Source organism: Salmo trutta, chromosome 17 (genome assembly GCF_901001165.1).
Source record: "Salmo trutta chromosome 17, fSalTru1.1, whole genome shotgun sequence".
NCBI classification, from domain to species: Eukaryota; Metazoa; Chordata; class Actinopteri; order Salmoniformes; family Salmonidae; genus Salmo; species Salmo trutta.
Window position 1 is genome coordinate 57,947,512 of NC_042973.1, and position 23,826 is coordinate 57,971,337.

Sequence of the window (23,826 nt, forward strand, 5' to 3'; positions counted from 1 at the left end):
TATTTTTGTTGGAAAAGTTTGCTCACCACCAACAGAAAACAACTTCCATTTCACATGATAATCAACTACAATGATTCACCTTCTACAATATAATCACTGGCTGTCAACAATTAAAAACAAGAAAAAAACACGTATTTCTAAATAATAATATACAATAGTATTATTTTTCTCATTTTTCTTTCTATAGAATCCTAAAACTCACTAGCTTCTAGAACTCAAGTCTTCCTAAAACACACTAGAACTCTCCTCTTTCTAAATCCCACTAGCTTCTAGAATTCTCGTCCCCTTGGAACGAGCCCAAACAAAATTCATCTCCAATAGGAAAAACGTGCAGTAAAAATAAATAAAGATCCATGGCAAAGCACTGGCTAAACGCAAAACACAAATCTTATATAGATTTGGGGGGAAATCAGGTTGAATCTGCTCTTCAAACTAACACAACAAAACAAAAAACACATGGAAATGGAGATATCTTTTACCTCACTGGTTAGAGGACAACCTGCAGAAGACGGTCAGCTACATTTTGGAGTGACGCATTTAAATGTAGGGGTCGCTGAACAAAGGAACACAACACTTATTTGTCATCACTCATTAATATCATGTTGAAATCAATTGTTCCGAGAAGAGGGAGATGAGGTTGCACGTCCTGTTAAAACTAACAGCTCAAAAACCACACGGAATCTGGGAATAATGTGTACAACACTGGTTAGAGGACAATTTGTAGAAAACAGCTCGCTACATTTTGAAGTGTTGCATTTTGATTCCAGTGGGTCGCCAATGTGGTAAGTGTAACACAACTCTTTTTTTTGTCACTTTTTATTAAATCTCATAAATAGTAACTCTTCCAATTCAGAGCCTGGATTTCCCCCCTGAGGCTAATATCCATATCATGCTGAAATCAATAGAACAGGGGACAAACGTTTAGGGTTCTACATTGTGACATCATTAAAATACTCCTACTACAATGTTAAAACATTCTACATTGTGACATTAATTCATTGATATCATGAAACAACTCCTTCATGTATTTTCTGATGTTTGATCAGATGTCTTTTACCGGAGAATCTCTTGTCACACTGATCACAGCTATAAGGTTTCTCTCCTGTGTGTGTTCTCTGGTGTAGAGTCAGATGGCTAGATGAAGTAAAACTCTTCCCACATTGAGTACAGCTAAAAGGTTTCTCTCCTGTGTGGATTCTCTGGTGTGATATGAGGCTGGTTGACCTAGTAAAACTCTTCCCACATTGACCACAGCTAAAAGATTTCTCTCCTGTGTGGATTCTCTGATGAATTTTAATGCCTGATGAAGAGGTTAATCTCTTCCCACAGTCAGAGGAGCAGTGAGTTCTCTTCCCTGTGGATCTCTGCAGGTGTTTCTTGAGGTGTTTTGATCTGGAGAGACAGCCAGATGTTGTAAAACTCTTCCCACATTGACCACAGCTATAAGGTTTCTCTCCTGTGTGTCTTCTCTGGTGTCGAGTCAGAGAGCCAGATGTAGTAAAACTCTTCCCACATTGACCACAACTATAAGGTTTCTCTCCTGTGTGTGTTCTTTGGTGTAGAGTAAGATAGCCAGATGTAGTAAAACTCTTCCCACATTGACCACAGCTATAAGGTTTCTCTCCTGTGTGTCTTCTCTGGTGTCGAGTCAGAGAGCCAGATGTAGTAAAACTCTTCCCACATTGACCACAACTATAAGGTTTCTCTCCTGTGTGTGTTCTCTGGTGTAGAGTCAGAGAGACAGATGCAGCAAAACTCTTCCCACATTGATCACAGCTATAAGGTTTCTCTCCTGTGTGTACTCGCTGGTGTCTAGTCAGATGGCAAGATGAAATATATGTCTTCCCACATTGATCACAGCTATAAGGTTTCTCTCTTGTGTGTGTTCTCTGGTGTGATATCAGGCTGTCTGGCCGAGTAAAACTCTTCCCACATTGATTACAGCTATAAGATTTCTCTCCTGTGTGTACTCGCTGGTGTCTAGTCAAATGGCAAGATGAAATATAAGTCTTCCCACATTGATCACAGCTATAAGGTTTCTCTCCTGTGTGTGTTCTCTGGTGTACAGTCAGGTAACTAGATGAAATAAAACTTTTCACACATTGATTACAACTAAAAGATTTCTCTCCTGTGTGTATCCTCTGGTGTGATAACAGGTTGCTTGACTGAGTAAAACTCTTCCCACATTGAGTACAGCTATAAGGTTTCTCTCCTGTGTGTATTCTCTGGTGTAGAGTCAGAGAGAAAGATGTAGTAAAACTCCTCCCACATTGATCACAGCTATAAGGTTTCTCTCCAGTGTGAATTCTCAGGTGTACTTTTAGTGCTTTTAATCTTAAGTAACTCTTCCCACAATCAAAACAGTGGTGAGATTTCTCCCCTGTGTGTGTTCGCTGGTGTATTTTAAGTTCTGATGAAGATTTGCAATGTTTTCCACAGTCAGAGCAGCAGATAGATTTCTTCCCTGTGGGTCTCTGCTGGTGTTTCTTGAGATGATAGAATCTGGACAGACTCTTCTCTGACTCGTTAGCATCATGATGTTGAGGCTCCCCAGAGGATCCATGATAGTCACGTCTCTCTCCTGTGTGAACAAGTCAGACAGATAGTTAAAGGCTCACAACAGCAGAAATCCACTGAAAAAGGTGATGCCAACAGCGTAGCCATGATACTGTACAACAATTGACGTCTGTAATGAATGTTAAAATTACTTGACAATTGTCTTAAGACAGTCAAGTGAGCAACAATAGTCATATTTAGTCTTGTTTTCACATTAGTAGTAACTAGAAATAAGTAAAAGGTGTTGAACTCCTAAGCAGTGTGCCAGGCGACTTTTGTTCTCAAATATAGGCACCTTTCTGTGTTTGCTAAAATTGCGACAAGGGCGATGCGCACACAATTTGATTGCAGAAACACCTCCCTGCTAATGCAGAAACCGCTAGTTATGGATGTAGTATATCTGCCTGGAGCAAAAATGGTGAGCAAGTGGCCTAAGCTGTGCCATTAGAGATCTGGGTTCGAGTCCAAGCTCTGTTGCAGCCGGCCGCGACCGGGAGGCCCATGGGGCGACGCACAATTGGCCCGGGTTAGGGGAGGGTTTGGCCGGCAGGGATATCCTTGTCTCATCGCGCACTAGCGACTCATGTGGCGGGCCGGGCGCAGTGCACACTGACCAGGTCGCCAGGTGTACGGTGTTTCCTCCGACACATTGGTGCTGCTGGCTTCCGGGTTGGATGGGCATTGTGTCAAGAAGCAGCGCGGCTAGGTTGGGTTGTGTTTCGGAGGACGCACGGCTCTCGACCTTCGCCTCTCCAGAGTCCGTATGGGAGTTGCAGCGATGAGACAAGACTAAGTACCAATTGGGGAGAAAAAAGGGGTGAAAAAAATATATATATTTAAAAAATGGTGAGCAAAGATTAGTTTTCACAATGTATTCTGAATATTACAGCACTAGATCAGGAGTGCGACTCAAGGAAACTCACATTAAGCTCTGTGTCTATTCACTAATTCACCACCGTGGGGGAAAACTCAGGGGAGTTCTCATAGGCTGACAGCAAATAAAGCCTCCATTTCCAGGTTGATTATGATTATTATTATCATAATTTGACACTACTTTGGATTATAATTGTAAGGCTCGTTTGAATGTCCTGATTTAATATAATGTTTGTGTTATTGTCGAAAATGTACTACTTTATATTTAAAAACGACTTCAACCAGTAAAATGATCATTGGCTAGTTTTCCATCAGCCTGACAATGAGATTTTGTCCACTAAGTGTATGTGGTCTATAATCTCACCTAACAATAACATAGACCTACTGTAGGACCCATAACTTCACCTAACAACAACATAGACCTACTGTAGGACCCATAACTTCACCTAACAACAACATAGACCTACTGTAGGACCCATAACTTCACCTAACAATAACATAGACCTAGGACTATAAATGATTTAATATTTTAGGTGAAACAAGGAGACTAAAATGTCTTTGTCATGACAATTCATAACCTGATCACCAGATAATTTTGTGAATAATCCCACTAGGCTACTCTGTAATGTGTTGTCATTCTAAATGTCCTGAATAAAGGAAAATAGCTCTGTGTGTTGTACAATAGCCTATCCACCAAGGAACAGTTCTCTACACATTATGAGCTAAGTATCTCCGTTTCCAAACGGACTAACGAGACCCTACTGTAAATCAAGTAGACAATAACACATTATAAATATCGATTTGTTTGGGATGTTGGATCCAACGTGGAGCACGGCATAACTGTCTTTACCAGAGTAATGAATGAAGAACTACATTTGACTGGCATGGAGAAAATGATTTCCTGGATCAGCTGATGATAGTTGAACATGTGACTGTAACTAAACAGCTACAGTATTAAGTATTATGTGTAATTATTGAAGAACCGCATTAATGACAGTATCCATTTGGGAGTTGTCAATAAAGTTAAGGTGACTCTCGGTTAGAACCATTGGATTTAGTAAACTGAAATGATTTAGGATTTCTGTGCCCATGAAAACTGTTTTCCCAGCGTAACATAAGGAGACACTAAATGTTACGTAGTTAGAGAGCATTTCAGAGATCTGAATACAAAAAAACTGTCCGACAGCAAAATCCAGTATTTAAGTTAAAGTTCATCATATGACAAGCTTAACGTTATGACTATAACTACTGTTCCCTGAAGGAGGGAAACTAGGTACAACATACTATTAAATCCACATGTTATGACTATAACTACTGTTCCCTGAAGTAGGGAAACTAGGTACAACATACTATTAAATCCACACGTTATGACTATAACTACTGTTCCCTGAAGGAGGGAAACTAGGTACAACATACTATTAAATCCACACCTCGCTCGAAGCCCCGCATTCCACAGGTGATGAGCGTGAGACTCGGATATATTCCTTAAATGATTTAATCCTTAAATTTAATACCTCACTTCACCGACCCAGGAAGTGGCGGAGCCAAACAGGTGTTGTAACTCGTTCATAACTGGCACGCAGATCGGTAGAAATGGTAAGATAAATTGGCACTTCAAACGGAAATGGAAAAAGTTTGCCTATTTTACCGGAAACTCCAGGAGCATAACGTCAGAATTAACGAAGGCCAGCAGCAGGTGGGGAATTGGTTATTTTCTTCTGGTTATATTGACCTCTGGCTTCCTCAAGTCATTTGTGTGTGTTAATTATTTAATCAAACGCTTGAAGCATCAGTTCAGTTCAAGTTCTGCACATACAGTTGATTTTATTAAACACATGGGGTGTGTCTATATGAACAAATACACGTCATAACAATTCAACCAATCAATTGGTAGAAAGAAAATATATATTTTTTTAAAAATCTGCCCTAGAACATACATGCATTCAGACCCCTTCCCTTTTTACACATTTGGTTATTATAAAATTGATTTTTTTTCCCCAATTATCAATTTTCAGACAATACCTCATAAAGACATCACAATACCCCATAAAAGTGAGAAAAAAAGTTTAGAAATGCTTGTATATATATATATATATATATATATATATATATATATATATATATATATATATATATATATATATATATATATATATATATATATCTCTCTAGGTCATGCCAGTAGGCTACAGTAGGTTGTATCTCTCTAGGTCATGCCAGTAGGTTACAGTAGGTTGTTTCTCTCTAGGTCATGCCAGTAGGTTACAGTAGGTTGTAACTCTCTAGGTCATGCCAGTAGATTCCAGTAGGTTGTATCTCTCTAGGTCATCCCACTAGGTTACAGTAGGTTGTAACTCTCTAGGTCATGCCAGTAGGCTAAAGTAGGTTGTATCTATCTAGGTCATGCCAGTAGGATACAGTAGCTTGTAACTCTCTAGGTCATGCCATTAGGTTACAGTAGGTTGTAACTCTCTAGGTCATGCCAGTAGGCTACAGTAGGTTGTATCTCTCTAGGTCATGCCAGTAGGCTACAGTAGGTTGTATCTCTCTAGGTCATGCCAGTAGGTTACAGTAGGTTGTATCTCTCTAGGTCATGCCAGTAGGTTACACTAGGTTGTATCTCTCTAGGTCATGCCAGTAGGTTACAGTAGGTTGTATCTCTCTAGGTCATGCCAGTAGGTTACAGTAGGTTGTATCTCTAGGTCATGCCAGTAGGCTACAGTAGATTGTATCTCTCTAGGTCATGCCAGTAGGTTGTAACTCTCTAGGTCATGCCAGTAGGCTACAGTAGGTTGTAACTCTCTAGGTCATGCCAGTAGGTTACAGTAGGTTGTATCTCTCTAGGTCATGCCAGTAGGTTACAGTAGATTGTATCTCTCTAGGTCATGCCAGTAGGCTACAGTAGGTTGTATCTCTCTAGATCATGCCAGTTGGCAGTGTCTCTAGGTCATGCCAGTAGGTTACAGTAGGTTGTAACTCTCTAGGTCATGCCAGTAGGCTACAGTAGGTTGTAACTCTCTAGGTCATGCCAGTAGGTTACAGTAGGTTGTATCTCTCTTGGTCATGCCAGTAGGTTACAGTAGATTGTATCTCTCTAGGTCATGCCAGTAAGCTACAGTAGGTTCTCTCTCTCTAGGTCATGCCAGTAGGTTACATTAGGTTGTACCTCTCTAGGTCATGCCAGTAGGTTACAGTAGGTTGTATCTCTCTAGGTCATGCCAGTAGGCTACAGTAGGTTGTAACTCTCTAGGTCATGCCAGTAGGTTACAGTAGGTTGTATCTCTGTAGGTCATGCCAGTAGGTTACATCTCTCTAGGTCATGCCAGTAGGTTACAGTAGGTTGTAACTCTCTAGGTCATGCCAGTAGGTTACAGTAGGTTGTAACTCTCTAGGTCATGCCAGTAGGTTACAGTAGGTTGTATCTCTCTAGGTCATGCCAGTAGGCTACAGTAGGTTGGAACTCTCTAGGTCATGCCAGTAGGTTACAGTAGGTTGTAACTCTCTAGGTCATGCCAGTAGGTTACAGTAGGTTGTAACTCTCTAGGTCATGCCAGTAGGCTACAGTAGGTTGTATCTCTCTAGGTCATGCCAGTAGGTTACATCTCTCTAGGTCATGCCAGTAGGTTACAGTAGGTTGTATCTCTCTAGGTCATGCCAGTAGGTTACAGCAGGTTGTAACTCTCTAGGTCATGCCAGTAGGTTGTATCTCTCTAGGTCATGCCAGTAGGTTACAGTAGGTTGTATCTCTGTAGGTCATGCCAGTAGGCTACAGTAGGTTGTAACTCTCTAGGTCATGCCAGTAGGTTAGAGTAGGTTGTAACTCTCTAGGTCATGCCAGTAGGTTAGAGTAGGTTGTATCTCTAGGTCATGCCAGTAGGTTACAGTAGGTTGTATCTCTAGGTCATGCCAGTAGGCTACAGTAGGTTGTATCTCTCTAGGTCATGCCAGTAGGTTACAGCAGGTTGTAACTCTCTAGGTCATGCCAGTAGGTTGTATCTCTCTAGGTCATGCCAGTAGGTTACAGTAGGTTGTATCTCTGTAGGTCATGCCAGTAGGTTACAGTAGGTTGTATCTCTCTAGGTCATGCCAGTAGGTTACAGTAGGTTGTATCTCTCTAGGTCATGCCAGTAGGTTACATTAGGTTGTATCTCTCTAGGTCATGCCAGTAGGTTACAGCAGATTGTATCTCTCTAGGTCATGCCAGTAGGTTACAGTAGGTTGTATCTCTCTAGGTCATGCCAGTAGGTTGTAACTCTCTAGGTCATGCCAGTAGGTTACAGTAGGTTGTAACTCTCTAGGTCATGCCAGTAGGTTACAGTAGGTTGTATCCAAGTGGAAACAATTATCAACCCAATGTGGAAAGTGTTGAATTTGGTCAACAACAAAATGAATGGCTTATTTGCTACTTGAGGTTTACTTGATCCAACAGAAGTTTCGTAATGATTAAGTCGTTATGTGGACACGTGACATACCGACAACTTTGATAAAACACTATAGGATTTGTCTCCAGATCGCTATGCATATTCATGCTAGTATCTTAGCATCTCTCTCCATTGAATACAGGCGGTTGACGTCAACAACCCTCATAGAATATAAACAATAGATTACAATAATAAGATGTATCCACCAATCCAAAGACAGGATAGGTGGGAGCGAGACAACCCACAGTGCAGCTTTGTGGACAACGACTCCCCTTGTTAGGGCGAAGAGACATCTTGTCAGTATATCCATAATCTTTGGTGTAGCCAACCCAACTCTCACATGGCTCTATTGGGGGTCACGGTGTGTAGTAAAACATCACTACATTAAAATCACTACATGCCGTGACCCCCAGTCTGCGGTCAGCAGATAGACCCTCCTCAAATATATATGTTAAGTCACTTTTTGGAAACGGAGAAAACAAGGGGTAGCTTGTTCTCTATGTCGTCTGATTCTAGACATATCAGTCATCATCCCAGGGCCCTCCGTTGAAGAGGTATTGACGAGCCAACTCCGAATATCCAAAGTTAAAAACTAATTGAAGGTGGTACTTACTGGTGTTAATCAGATCTCCTGTCTCCTCCTCTTCATCTTTCAATGTGACAGTAATCTCTCCTTCCTTCTTCACTCCAAAAACAGCATCATCCTCTTCTTCCTCTTGTTTAACTGAAACGTCTTTCTCTTCATCTTTCACTGTAACAGCCTCACCCTCTACTCCTTGTTTTACTGTAACATCCTCCTCTTCCGTCTCCTCTTTCACGACAATGTTCAGCCCCTGAGCTTCTTTCTCCGTCCAGCAGACCTCCTCTTCTTTAACAGGAGGGGAGTAGTTTAGGGAGCTCATGTTCGGGGATGTTAGCTAGCTAGCTATCATTAGCGACTAGGCTAATGCTAACTTAACCAGCCAGCTACTATAGCTGACTAATAAACAATAACGTAATATTAAATTAAATAGGTTAACAAGTAGATACGACAGAAGTGTGTCTAAAACACAGTAGCTAATATAGACCGAAAGCGTATAAATAGCTTGAATCTTTCGGCTATGTTGGCTAGCAAGCTACCGAGGTGGTTGACGAGCTGTTTATGAAGAACCGTCCACTAGATTATACGTCACGCTGCAGCATCGCCTGAAAGACGCACATCGCCGTCTGCTGACTGGAGGGAAACGCAGTTGAGGATCACATTTTATATTCAGACTAAGATTATTTTACATGGATTTAATTAAATAATACTATTATATTGAGACATACAAAGACTTGAATGTGTTGATTGATAAGTGCGAATTTAAAATGTTTACTACAGCAAGTTAAGACAGTTTTATTAAGTCAAACCAAATCTAAATAAGTAGCCAGCTACTGTAGGTCTATACTGCTCCTACATGGTGTAACAATACATCATGTAGTTGTATATAATGAACAGACTAGGTCTATACTGCTCCTACATGGTGTAACAATACATCATGTAGATGTATATAATGAACAGACTAGGTCTATACTGCTCCTACATGGTGTAACAATACATCATGTAGATGTATATAATGAACAGACTAGGTCTATACTGCTCCTACATGGTGTAACAATACATCATGTAGATGTATATAATGAACAGACTAGGTCTATACTGCTGCTACATGGTGTAACAATACATCATGTAGATGTATATAATGAACAGACTAGGTCTATACTGCTCCTACATGGTGTAACAATACATCATGTAGATGTATACTACCGTTCAAACGTTTGGGGTCACTTAGAAATGTCCTTGTTTTTGAAAGAAAAACACATTTTTTGTAAACAGTGTGCCGTCTTTCTTGTTCTTTAATAACAAAGCTTTTCTAAATAGTGTTTTTGCATGCAGCAATTCAACCATGAAGGGCTGATTCACGCAGTCTCTGAACAGTTGATGTTGAGATGTTTCTGTTACTTGAACTCTGTGAAGCATTTATTTGGACTGCAATCTGAGGTGCAGTTAACTCTAATGAACGTATCTTCTGCAGCAGAGGTAACTCTGGGTCTTCCTTTCCTGTGGCAATCCTCATGAGAGCCACCCATACCTTGTCCCAACACAACTGATTGGCTCAAATGCATTAAGAAGGAAAGAAATTCTACAAATTAACATTTAATTGAAATTAATTCCAGGTGACTGCCTCATGAAGCTTTTTGAGAGAATGCCACGAGTGTGCAAAGCTGTTATCAAGGCAAAGGGTGACTTCTTTAAAATATCTCAAATATAAAATATATTTTGATTTTTTTAACCCTTTTTTGCTTACTACATGATTCCATATGTGTTATTTCATAGTTTTGATGTCTTCATTATTATTCTACATTGTAGAAAATAGTACAAATAAAAACACTTGAATGAGTAGGTGTGTCCAAACCCTTGAATGGTACTCTATGTAAATGTGATATTTCAGTTGTTTTTGTTACATTTGAAACATTTATAAAAACCTGTTTTTGCTTTGTTGTTATGGGGTATTGTGATGTCATTCTGGGGTATTGTGATGTCATTATGAACTATTGTGATGTCATTATGGGGTATTGTGTGTAGATTGAGGGTAAAATATTGATTTAATCCATTTCAGAATAAGGCTGTAACGTAGCAAAATGTGGAAAAAGTGAAGGGGTCTGAAAACTTTCCAAATGCACTGTATATATAGGGGCAGTACTTAGTGACATCACTTCCTGAAACAGGAGGAAAAATATATAACATAGGTTCACAATATCAACATTCAATGTATCAAAATATATGACCAAGCTGGAAGTGTAAACGCCAGCCCAGCCACAATCCTAGAGGTTCACTGATGATCAACCTCCTCCTTCACATCTGACTCCTGATGATCAACCTCCTCCTTCACATCTGACTCCTGATGGTCAACCTCCTCCTTCACATCTGACACCTGATGATCAACCTCCTCCTTTACATCTGACTCCTGATGATCAACCTCCTCCATCACATCTGACTCCTGATGATCAACCTCCTCCTTCACATCTGACTCCTGATGATCAACCTCCTCCTTCACATCTGACTCCTGATGGTCAACCTCCTCCTTCACATCTGACTCCTGGTGATCAACCTCCTCCTTCACATCTGACTCCTGCTGATCAACCTCCTCCTTCACATCTGACTCCTGATGATCAACCTCCTCCTTCACATCTGACTCCTGGTGATCAACCTCCTCCTTCACATCTGACTCCTGATGATCAACCTCCTCCTTCACATCTGACTCCTGATGATCAACCTCCTCCTTCACATCTGACTCCTGGTGATCAACCTCCTCCTTCACATCGGACTCCAGTGATCAATCCAGAGCGTCTTCTTTTTTGGGGGAATCCCGATGGACATCGAATACGCCGTCATCACGACCACCGCCCACAAGTTAATTGTCATTCAGGTTATCAATAGGAAGAGCATTAGCAATATGTCCTGTCTAGTAACTTGTCTAGTTCAATGGAATAACATTGGCAGGTGTAAAAAAAAAACTCAGTCGATCTCAAACGGCGGAAAAACTTTTGGAAGTCTTTAACAAAGTCTGTGGCCTGTGATGTTGGGACAGATGATAGTCCCTTATTATACAAGAGACAAAATCCCCTAATTCTACAGCACAACAGCAGAGTCATGTCATCAGTGTAAAACTAACAATGACTCAATAATCCTTCTGGGAATGTTATGATGTCATAAAGTTATGGGAGGAGTTAGAAAGTTGGCTGTCAGAAGTACAGTTATACTTATAAATGTAAAATTACTTTTAATCCGTCTGTCTGTATATTTCAAGACATGGCATATGGGGATACAGTGAGATACCCGATGGTTGGACGATACTTTTCTCATCAATCATCTTAAAAATTATACTTAATTAAAACCTGGAAATCAACCAATCCTCTGTTGTTAATTCAAAAGAAAGGTAAAATGCTTTATTATCTAAAAGTTGGAAGTGAGAGAAATTAAATGGTGCTTATGCGGGCGCTGGAGATGGGGGTGTGTTCTAGTGAGTCTGGGCAGGTGTGATGTAGTTAATGGAGATGGAGGTGTGTTCTAGTGGGTCTGGACAGGAATGATGTAGTTAATGGAGATGGAGGTGTGTTCTTGTGGGTCTGGGGGTGTGTTCTAGTGGGTCTGGGCAGGTGTGATGTAGTTAATGTTTATATGATGTTGTCATTTGTATGTGTATGTTTTCTATTGTTTATAAAATATAAAATAAAATATTTTTAAGTCCCAATGTAAAGTTACACCTCACTGTTCTATTTTTGGAGTTATTACATAAAACCAATCAGAATACAGAAGAATGACAAAGTCAGGTGTGAGGTAATATGGAGGACCAGCCTATTCCCTATGATGTAAACTACAACAGAAATAACTTCAAATGTATAACTTCATATTAAACCAATCGTTTGCACTCATGGGTTCCCACTAGATAACACAACCACAAAGTATATGAAACGCATGAGGTGTGGCTAATGTTGACAAGCTGGAGCTAGCTACCGAGCTAGCATACAAACTCTGTAGCACAGAGTAGATCCTCCATATGACGTAGAGAAATAGTGCATTGTGGGTAGTTTAGAAGATATCCAGAAATAAATTAAGAAATATGTAATAACACAAAAATATAACTGTACTTATAGGAAACCAGATCGTGACTACAACTCAGTTACTAAGTCTTTAACCACACTGTGTTGTTACACTGGTGAGTAAAAACTCATGCTTCCTACCCTTTAACTTGTTGTGTGAAGATAAAATATACATTTTACTGAACTGCGTCCAGTCAGCAGATGGACTAGATGCCTCTTAGGCCGCCCATTGTGACTCCATCAAGAATTCAGCAGAGCAAGTTTGTATGAAGGTCTGGTTATTAAATGGGTACATAGTTCAGTAGTAATATCCTCTAAACGCTCTGGTGACAAACTTTGCTGCCCTGTTTCCAGTTGTCCACATGGCTGGGAGAACCTATTCAAGTAAGTAAATAGATTTTGAAAATGTAAAAAAACAACGATGTATTATTAGCTAACTAGCTACAGTGCAGGCTAACTCAAATGAGCTGCTAAATGAGCTAGCTAGCTATCTAGACAACTTCACATACTGTATAGATAGATAGCCAAGTGAATTAAATATCACCATCTACCTAACTTCATATTAGCTAGCCATCTTGATGTATTTATCACTGTAAAAAACAAACTCCAAATGCATTTGTAGGTAGCTAGCTAACAGCCATGGAGGAGGGTGAAAGGATAGCAGCCACAACTGTCAGTGAGAGAGGAGGCTATTCTGGATAGGGCAGGTACTTTTGTGTAGTTCCTGTCCCTAGAAGTGAGGACGGAGATAATAGTAACATAATATTCAGTGTGGTGTAATTTGACTATAATGAAGTCTGTTTCTTGTGAGGTTGTCTGTCCTCAGATAAAGAGCTCTATGAAAGCCAGTCTACATATGAAGAGGTCCCAATGAAGAGCAGTGGTTCTCAGTCCTGGGGACTCAGAGGGGAACATTGTTGTTTTTGCCTTCACACTGCACAGCTGATTCAAATGATCAACTCATCATCAAGCTTCAAGTGGCATTTATGTGTTCATTTGTGATGCCGTCCTTGATATGATCCTGTTATTGTCACATGCTACACATGTACATATGTGTGCCCATCTGTCTATCAATCCAATGTTATCATGATTTGTTATCAGTGATATTATACTTCAGTAATCCACAATGACCTGGTGATGTAACAGTCTAATAATTACATTGTCTTCCATATTCCTACAGATACCTTGTAACTGGAGATTCCTTCAGAACGATTGCCTACAGTTACCTTGTAGGGCACTGCAAGGTTGTGTGACCAGGGCCATCTGGGACTGCCTCCTGGAGGAATTCAGGTGTGTGAAGGCTACCTGTGTCCTGCGTAACTTCATGAGGATGGACACGAGAACAAGGAGGGGATCTGCAGCTCGCCGCCGTGTGCCAGAGGAGGAGTCTGCTGCTCTGCAGGATGTTTCAAGGATGGGGTCCAACAACGCAGCAAGAGAGGCAATCCGTGTGCAGGAGATCTTCACCTCCTACTTCTTCAAAGAGGGTGCTGTTCCCTGGCAACACCATAGACTACACTATGCACAACCAAAGGCTCTTTTAAGAGCCATTCACATTGCAATAAGAGTATTCTTCCATTTACTGAGCTATGTCAACTGCAGTTATTCAATTCACAGTTTCTCTCCCTTTGATTTCTACTTCTCAGGTGAGGGTGCTGTTTAGGTAAGGGTGTGATGTCTGTGCAAAAACAAAACAGGCTATTTTAAATCACCCATATTGAAAAAATGTAGAACAATTAGACACCCTTATAACCCACACCTACACACTCATGTATCAATCTGATTGATGGATTGTGTTGTGCAGTAAGCAGGTTCAGGTGTATAACTGTGGCTCCTTCCACCATCAAAGAACAGGCAAGAGGGCCAACCATGGAGAATAGTAAGACACTTCATTATTTCTATAACTATGCTATATTGTTTGTCCTTGTGGGTCCGTTCATGTTTTTCAGCATTAAGTACTCTGCAGCCACTTAGTGTGGTGTGGACACCAGGTGAGGCCACACACAGATTCCTGTTGAACACTGTCGCTTTAACTACCTTATTTTCTCAATAACAGTCTCTCTCCTTCACTTCATCCCTCTCTCCTCTTCTCCCTAAATCTTCTAGGTTATATCAGCTGTGTCGGTGAACCCCTCCTGCATCTGAACTGGCTACATAGAGGGCACAGCATGATCAGAGGTGAGAGGTCACTTGGTCAGGTCAACAGGAAGTATTATTAAAGAGATGCTTTACATTGAAATACAGACAGAGATGCAGTAGTTCCGGAGTTAATGATCCCAGGTCAGTTTATATTATACAGGAAGTATTATTAAAGAGATGCTTTACATTGAAATACAGATAGAGATGCAGTAGTCCCAGAGTTAATCATCCAAGGTCAGTTTATATTATACAGGAAGTATTATTAAAGAGATGCTTTACATTGAAATACAGATAGAGATGCAGTAGTCCCAGAGTTAATGATCCAAGGTCAGTTTATATTATACAGGAAGTATTATTAAAGAGATGCTTTACATTGAAATACAGATAGAGATGCAGTAGTCCCAGAGTTAATGATCCCAGGTCAGTTTATATTTTGAAATGAAGTGTAATGTGATGAAATACTCCACCTATCCTGTGTTTATCAGATCAATGCAGATGAAGGGCATTAGATGTTGAGATGAACCAGTGTTAGAGTATTTACATGATGCATAGGAAGTGTAGTGTTCTGTTTTTTAACATTATATTTCTGTATATATGAATTAACTAGTTAAATCCTGTTTCTAGTCTATTAGTTACAATGTGTAACCATTGATGTCCCAGGACCAAGATTGGTAAACACTGTTGAAGTGTATAATTGTAATCCATACATGCAGACACAGCGTCATTCAAAGACTGGAATTTGATACTCCTGGTATTGGATATGACTGAAAAAATTATCTCAAAGACATTCATACCTAAACTGCACCTTTATTTGCCAAGGTAGAGTACATGATCAGTGAATATATTAAATGTACAGGCTACAATGTGGGGATCTCATGCATGGTAATAACTACATGTATATACGACTTGCATCCTTTGCACAAAGTTATATTATATTCTACTCAATCCATAGGCTTCATTAATGTCATTCAGGCTGTTTTGAAGTTGATACAACTGGCTATGATAGCTGAGGTTCATAGGTTCTGAACTAATATATATACCAAACGTTTGGGTCCATACACAGATCGGCTAGATAGCTAGCTACACATCCATAGGCATACATGTATTTTAACCATCCACTGCACAATAAGCAAGAACATAGCTATAGAACGTTATTTCATCTATCTGCATGGCAAATATCAGCAAGGCAAGCTTACACAATTGTACATTCAATTTGCAGTACATTCTTCAGCTAGCTAGATTCTATACATCCACTGTTTCACAAAACGCCCGCCTGGTTTGCTGGTTCTTTCAGGAGTCCCTAAAACAACCAGAATTACAATTACATACTCATGTCACAACACCCATAAAGCTAGCCCAGCTAACTAACATTCCTGTCAACTGTACATGTTTCTGCATGATTCGTTATGACGTTATAATCCCTTACATTTGCTTCCATCCTAGTATTTCTGTCCACCATCTTTGATCCAGTTCAGTTCTGTGTAGGGGTACCCCTCTCTCCTAGTATTTCTGTCCGCCATCTTTGATCCAGTTCAGTTCTGTGAAGAGGTACCCCTCTCTCCTAGTATTTCTGTCCGCCATCTTTGATCCAGTTCAGTTCTGTGTTGGGGTACCCCTCTCTCCTAGTATTTCTGTCCGCCATCTTTCATCCAGTTCAGTTCTGTGTAGGGGTACCCCTCTCTCCTAGTATTTCTGTCCGCCATCTTTCATCCAGTTCAGTTCTGTGTAGGGGTACCCCTCTCTCCTAGTATTTCTGTCCACCATCTTTGATCCAGTTAAGTTCTGTGTAGGGGTACCCCTCTCTCCTAGTATTTCTGTCCGCCATCTTTGCTGAAGAAAGTCTAACAGTCACTAGTGCAGCAGCAGCCTCCCCCGGTCCTAGTGTCGGCCTGGTAGGAAGTTTAAGATGCGATGGAACGGTTGACGAAAAAAGTAAATCACAGAAAAAATATATTGACTGATATTGATTTATTTGGGGGGGGGGGGGCTAATGAATATTTTAGGACCAGCGTTGTCCCTTATTCCTACCCTTTAACTTTTTGTCTGACAATAAAATAAACATTTTACTCAACTGCGTTACCCACTCCAGTCAGCAGATGGCGGTCTGGGAATTTAAGGTAATGCTGTTGGTGTGACGTATAATGTAGTGGACGGAACTCTTCTTTCAACAGCAACAACAGTTCGTCAGCCACCTCGGTAGCTTGCTAGACAAAATAGCCGAACCAATAAAACTCTTTAGACGCTTTAGTGTATATTAGCCACTGTGTTTTAAACCCACTTCTGTCGTCTAGTTAGTTATCCGATTTAATTTCATATTTACGGTGTTGTTGTTATTATTCAGCTAGCGGGCTGGTTAAGTTAGCATTAGCCTAGCTAGCTAACATCTTCGACAATGAGGTCACTAAACTACTCTCCTCCTGTTAAAGAAGAGGCCTGCTGGACGGAGAAAGAGGGTCTCGTCAAAGACGAGGAGGAGGATGTTACAGTGAAAGAAGAGGAAGACGCGTTCAGAGTGAATGTTACAGTAAAAGAAGAGGAGGAAGAGAAAGAGGAGGATGCAGTTTTTGGAGTGAAAGAGGAGGAGATGACTGTCACATCGAAAAAGGAAGAAGAGGAGGAAACTGGATATCTGGGCCCGGTTTCCCAAAGGCATGTTAAGGCATCCAATGGTTCTAACGGTAAACTTAGCCATAAGATGGGTTTGAGAAACCGTTCCCTGATTAACACTAGTAAGTACTGTCTTAAAAACAGAGGCACAAACTCTGCAGTTGAACTGATGTGTGGTGTTAAAGCGGAAATATGCAATAGCTACATCCATATTTCGACTTTTAAATTATTTATTTATAGCCATTGATTCTTGAAGAATATAACACATGCCTCATGAGCTTAGTTCAACTGTTGTACCCCATCAGAACCCTAAATAAGCTTTTTTTACTCCAAGGTTTAGAAACAATGTAAATCAACACTGTATTGCCTCAACATGGTTAAAACTATAATGTTGATATCATGGATGGTCGGTCCTTGCATCCATAGGTCTGTCTATGAATTAGAGACCAGTTACATTTCTCCAGACCCATCCGTCATCTTATTACCAAAACAGTGTTTTACTGCAGATTGGTTGATTTATTGTTTTTTTTAAACAGCAACAAAATGGCTGCCCAGAGACTTGGCGTAACAGTTATAAGGTGTTGGCTTGACAGTTGCTGGACCCAGGTTTGAGTCCAGCTCAGGTTTGAGTCCAGCTCAGGTTTGAGTCCAACCCCTTGAATTCACTACACTATGAATACAAGGACTGGCCATCCATGATGTCATAATGATAGTTTAACCAGGTTTCTAGGCTATACAGTATATTCTAGAATTCATCCATGATGTCATAATGATAGTTTAACCAGGTTTCATTTAGTGTCCGTTTGGGTCGGCATGGGGAATGATTGTATTTTCCCATAGTATGTTGTACCGTAGTTGAAAGGGAGTGTAACTTTATGACTATTGTTGGATTCGGGCTAAACTTTGAACATTGAGATATTAACCTGTTACATCTAGATGTTCCGCTAGTGGAACACCGCTCCAATATCCAATGATAGGGCGTGGCGCGAATAACAAATTCCTCGGAAATCCGAAAACTTCCATTTTTCAAACATATGACTATTTTACACCATTTTAAAGACAAGACTCTCCTTTATCTAACCACACTGTCCGATTTCAAAAAGGCTTTACAACGAAAGCAAAACATTAGATTGTCAGGAGAGTACCCAGCCAGAAATAATCAGACACCCATTTTTCACCTGACCCCGCAAGATGCGTCAGTTTTGTCAATTTTAGCAAACATAGAAAGGGGCCAATATTGGAGACCAAAAGTCATCTGGCACACTGCTTAGAGTTTCAACAACATGAATAACTTATTTCTAGCCTACAATCATCGATGTTACTACTAATGTGAAAACAAGACAAAATATGACTATTCTTGCTCATTTTCAGACAAATGTCAAGTAATCATTACATTCATTACAAACGTCAATTGTTGTACAACATCATGGCTACGCTGTTGGCATCACCTTTTACAGTGGATTTTCGCTGTTGTGGGCCATTAACCATCTGTTTGACTTTGTTGTTCACACAGGAGAGAGACGAGGCTCCCCAGAGGACCCACGATAGTCCCAACAACCTCATGATGCTGACAGGGCAGAGAAGAATCTCTCCACATCAGAACACCTCAAGAAACGCCAGCGGAGAACCACAGGGAAAAGATCACACCGCTGCTCTGACTGTGGGAAAAGATGCACCTCATCAGGCATTAAACTACACCGGAGAATTCACACAAGTGATAATTCTCACTGCTGCTCTGATTGTGGGACATTTTTTAAATCTTCATCAGAACTCAAAATACACCTGAGAAATCACACAAAAGAGAAACCTTACTTCTGCTCTGACTGTGGGAAGAGTTTTCCTCTGTCAACCAGCCTGATATCACACCAGAGAACACACACAAGAGAGAGAACTTACAGTTGTGATCAATGTGGGAAGAGTTTTACTACATCTGGTTCTCTGACTCTACACCAGAGAACACACACAGGAACGAAATCGTATAGCTGTGATGAATGTGGGAAGAGTTTTACTAGATCTGACCATCTGACTAGACACCATAGAACACACACAAGAGAGAAATCTTATAGCTGTAATCAATGTAGGAAGAGATACTCTAGTAAAAGATCTCTGATTAAACGTCAGAAAATACATGAAGGAGTTGTTTCATGATATCAATGATATAATGTCACAATGTAGAACCCTGAACGTTTGTCCCCTGTTCTATTGATTTCAACATGATATGGATATTAGCCTCAGGGGGAAAATCCAGGCTCTGAAATGGAAGAGTTACTATTTATGAGATTTAACAAAAAGTGACAAAAAAAATGTGTTACACTTACCACGTTGGTTACCCACTTGAATCAAAATGCACCACTTCAAAATGTTTAGGTTTTCAATTTATCACAAACTGTTTCTACATATTGGTTAGTGATTTGGACACGTTAAAACTGTGTTTTGACATTGCACTATTCTCATTTAGCAAAATGTAATTGAAAAGACGTTGAAAATAAGACTAAAAGTCCAATATATGTTCGGTTGTAGTTGAAAGTGAAAGTTGAAAAGAGGTCTTTTCTGGTCGTTTTTTCAATGACTTGAAAACAGCTTCATTTCAACGTACTTGCAGCCTATACACATGGACGCAGTATAATAAATTGGTCTATAATCAATTTTATTAACAATCCTACATCACTCCAGTATTTCTTTACAACATTCAAGTGCTAATTGTCTTTATTCCACTACTGAAGAAGCAGGACTCAAATCACCTCATATTAAAAAAAAAAAATAAAAAAAAAAATGAAATGTAAACATTTTTTTTAAATGAAATGTATGAAATACTGTAAGTCACTCTGGATAAGAGCGTCTGCTAAATGACTAAAATGTAAAATGTAACAAATTTCAAACATTCAGCCTGACAAAATCAGATTTTTTTTATTATTTCATGCCTCACCATTAGGTTCATTATTGTCAATATGTATTAACAAAGGGGTGTATATTTGGTTTTGATATTTCATATTTACAATTCATGTAATACTTATTCATGCAACCAACTGACAATTTTTGGGTACAACTAGCTCCAACAGTCCAGTAATATCTAACAAGTAATATCTAACAATACACACAATCTAAAGGAATGGAATTAAGGATATATAAATATTTGGATGAGTGATTTCAGAGTGGCATAGACTAAGATACAGTAGAATAGAATACAGAATATACATATGAGATGAGTAATGCATAGACTAAGATACAGTAGAATAGAATACAGTATATACATATGAGATGAGTAATACATAGACTAAGATACAGTGGAATAGGATAGAATACAGAATATACATATGAGATGAGTAATACATAGACTAAGATACAGTGGAATAGGATAGAATACAGTGTATACCAGAGGTGGGACCAAGTCATTGTTTTACAAGTCACAAGTAAGTCTCAAGTCTCAGCACTCAAGTCAAGACAAGCTATGGGGCGCAATCGGGCGATGTAGGCTTGTACACAATCGCCCAACCTTAACCTGTCTGGGGTATGTGGGACGATTTCGTCCCACCTACGTAACAGCTACTGGAATTCCAGTGGCGCGATTTTTGAATCGTTAGAAATACTATAACTTCAATTTCTCAAACATATGACTATTTCACAGCTATTTAAAGACAAGAATCTCGTTAATCTAACCCCACTGTCCGATTTCAAAAAGGCTTTACAACGAAAGCAAAACATTAGATTATGTCAGCAGAGTGCCCAGCCAGAAAAAATCTGACACCCATTTTTCAAGCTAGCATATCATGTCACATAAACCCAAACCACAGCTAAATGCAGCACTAACCTTTGATGATCTTCATCAGATGACACACCTAGGACATTGTGTTATACAATACATGCATGTCTGTTCAATCAAGTTCATATTTATATCAAAAACCAGCTTTTTACATTAGCATGTGACGTTCAGAAAAAGCATAACCACCGCAAACTTCCGTTGAATTTACTAACAGTTTGCTAAATTACTCACGATAAACGTTCACAAAAAGCATAACAATTATTTTAAGAATTATAGATACATTACCCCTCTATGCACTCGATATGTCCGATTTTAAAATAGCTTTTCGGATGAAGCACATTTTGCAATAATCTAAGTACATAGCCCGGCATTACAGGGCTAGCTATTTAGATACCCACCCAGGTCAGCCTCCACCAAAATCAAATTTCCTATAAGAAAAATGTTCTTACCTTGCTTGTTCTTCATCAGAATACACTGCCAGGACTTCTACTTCAATAACAAATGTTGGTTTGGTCCCAAATAATCCATCGTTATATCCAAACAGCGACGTTTTGTTCGTGAGTTCTAGAATGCTTTTTCACGGTCCCGCGCATGGCGCGTTGGCTTGTCAAAAATGTCTAAATATTCCATTACCGTACTTCGAAGCATGTCAACCGCTGTTTAAAACCAATTTTTATGCCATTTATGTCGTAGAGAAGTGATAATATTCCGACCGGGAGTATGCATTGAGCCTAAACAGCCGAATAAAATTTCTCCTCAGAAGCGACTCATGCACGCGCATCATTGAAAGGTCCTCCGAGCAGCCACTTACAAAAGGCGATAATATGTTTCAGCCTGAGGCTCCCTCGTAAACCTTCAGGTATTTCCCGGGCTCTGAGAGCCTATCGGAGCCCTGGGAATTGTCACGTTACAGCTAAGATCCTTACTTTTCAATAAAAAGAGGTAAGACGCACGACTCCTTGTCAGACAGGGTACTTCCTGCTTGAAACCTTGTCAGGTTTTTGCCTGCCATAGGAGTTCTGTTATACTCACAGACACCATTCAAACAGTTTTAGAAAATTCAGAGTGTTTTCTATCCAAACCTGAACAATAATATGCATATTCTAGCTTCTGAGTTGGTGTAGGAGGCAGTTAAAAATGGGAACATATTTTTCCAAAATTCTCAATACTGCCCCCTAGCCCAGACAGGTTTTAACACACACACCCTCTCTGTGTGTGGTTACAGTTAGCTAACGTATGTCAATGGTTTTAGGAACAGCAGTAACATCAGGCAGGATTTAGGCTACCAACAGCCTAGCCAGTTGTAGCTCAATCTTGGGTGCAATGATCACGTTCCTGCACTGACTGACTGTGTGGAGGCTCATTGATTTAATGTTACGTTAGCCTACATGCTATACTAGCAAAATAAATATTGTATAGCTGTCGGCTATATTAGCCACGACTTACCGTTCTTTGTGCAGCTTCAAATGTCGAACAACGTTGGAATTTGTTGCGCCTCCGTCTGTAATTTTCTTCCCGGATGTTTTGCAAGTTGCAATCCGTTTTTTGTTGATACAGCGTCGTCTTTATATCCGAAAATAATAATTACATCACGCGTTCCAATGGTAAAACGTTTGATTTAATTACATCAAGTGTTCCAATGGTAAAACGTCTGATTTAATTACATCACGCGTTCCAATGGTAAAACGTTTGATTTAATTACATCAAATGTTCCAATGGTAAAACGTCTGATTTAATTACATCACGCGTTTCAATGGTAAAACGTCTGATTTAATTACATCAAGCGTTCCAATGGTAAAATGTTACAGTTCATTGTGACACGGTCACTTTGCCTGCTGTTTATTGCCACGTTGGGATGCAACCTTTTTTTAATATCCTTTTTAAAAAAAATATAAATATAATTTTACCCCCGTTTTTTCTCCTCAATTTCAATCTTGTCTCATCTTTGCAACTCCCCAACAGGCTGGGGAGGCGAAGGTCAAGTCCTACGTCCTCAGACACACATTATAGCAAATACATTTTGGGTCTAAGTTAAAGGAGCTACAATTAGAATCTGCATTAATAGTGGAATGATCGTGTTTCACAATATTCCATCACAAAAAAATATATATTTTGGGGTCAATACAAGAGGTTCAGTCAGGACTCATATACCAAAGGCTGATCCTAAAGTAATCTACCCAAAGCCCTACAAGAGGTTCAGTCAGGACTCATATGCCAAAGGCTGATCCTAAAGTAATCTACCCAAGGCCCTACAAGAGGTTCAGCCAGGACTCATATACCAAAGACTGATCCTAAAGTAACCTACCCAAGGCCCTACAAGAGGTTCAGCCAGGACTCATATATCAAAGGCTGATCCTAAAGTAATCTACCCAAGGCCCTACAAGAGGTTCAGCCAGGACTCATATATCAAAGGCTGATCCTAAAGTAATCTACCCAAGACCCTACAAGAGGTTCAGCCAGGACTCATTTGTGGATGAGGTTCAGAATGTGCGATGGCTGGAAGAGTGTAGTGAGGATGATCCTGAAAGGGCACTGAGTGTGTTTATGAAATGATTTATGAGTTTTGTTGATAAGCAAGGCCCCATTAAGAAAACAGACTGAGGTCAAACGATGCCTCAGGGATTGATGAGCTGAGAAATGTAACGGTTCAATGTAATGAAACCTAAAAATGTAGAGGACAGATCTGTCTGATGAGCAAAGTTATTGTAAATGAATACATCTAGTGACCAAGCTAGACAAGTTATTGTAGATGAATACATCTAGTGACCAAGCTAGACCAGTTATTGTAAATGAATACATCTAGTGACCAAGCTAGACCAGTTATTGTAAATGAATACATCTAGTGAC

The 23,826-nt window shown here is 39.9% G+C and overlaps 1 protein-coding gene across 1 annotated transcript in view; it reads right to left on the minus strand.

Annotated features, from left to right (window-relative positions):
* Positions 1–1,094: 1,094 nt before the first annotated feature.
* Positions 1,095–23,826, minus strand: part of LOC115151393 (zinc finger protein 135-like) — a gene marked incomplete at its 3' end in the record, with an annotated part of 77,102 nt that continues 54,370 nt past the window's right edge. The window contains exons 3-5 of the mRNA XM_029695299.1: positions 2,162–2,334; positions 1,436–1,909; positions 1,095–1,270 (exon numbers count right to left, since the gene is read on the minus strand). Coding sequence (XP_029551159.1) covers positions 1,095–1,270; positions 1,436–1,909; positions 2,162–2,334 — 823 coding nt within the window. The remainder of the gene's footprint in view (positions 1,271–1,435; positions 1,910–2,161; positions 2,335–23,826) is intronic.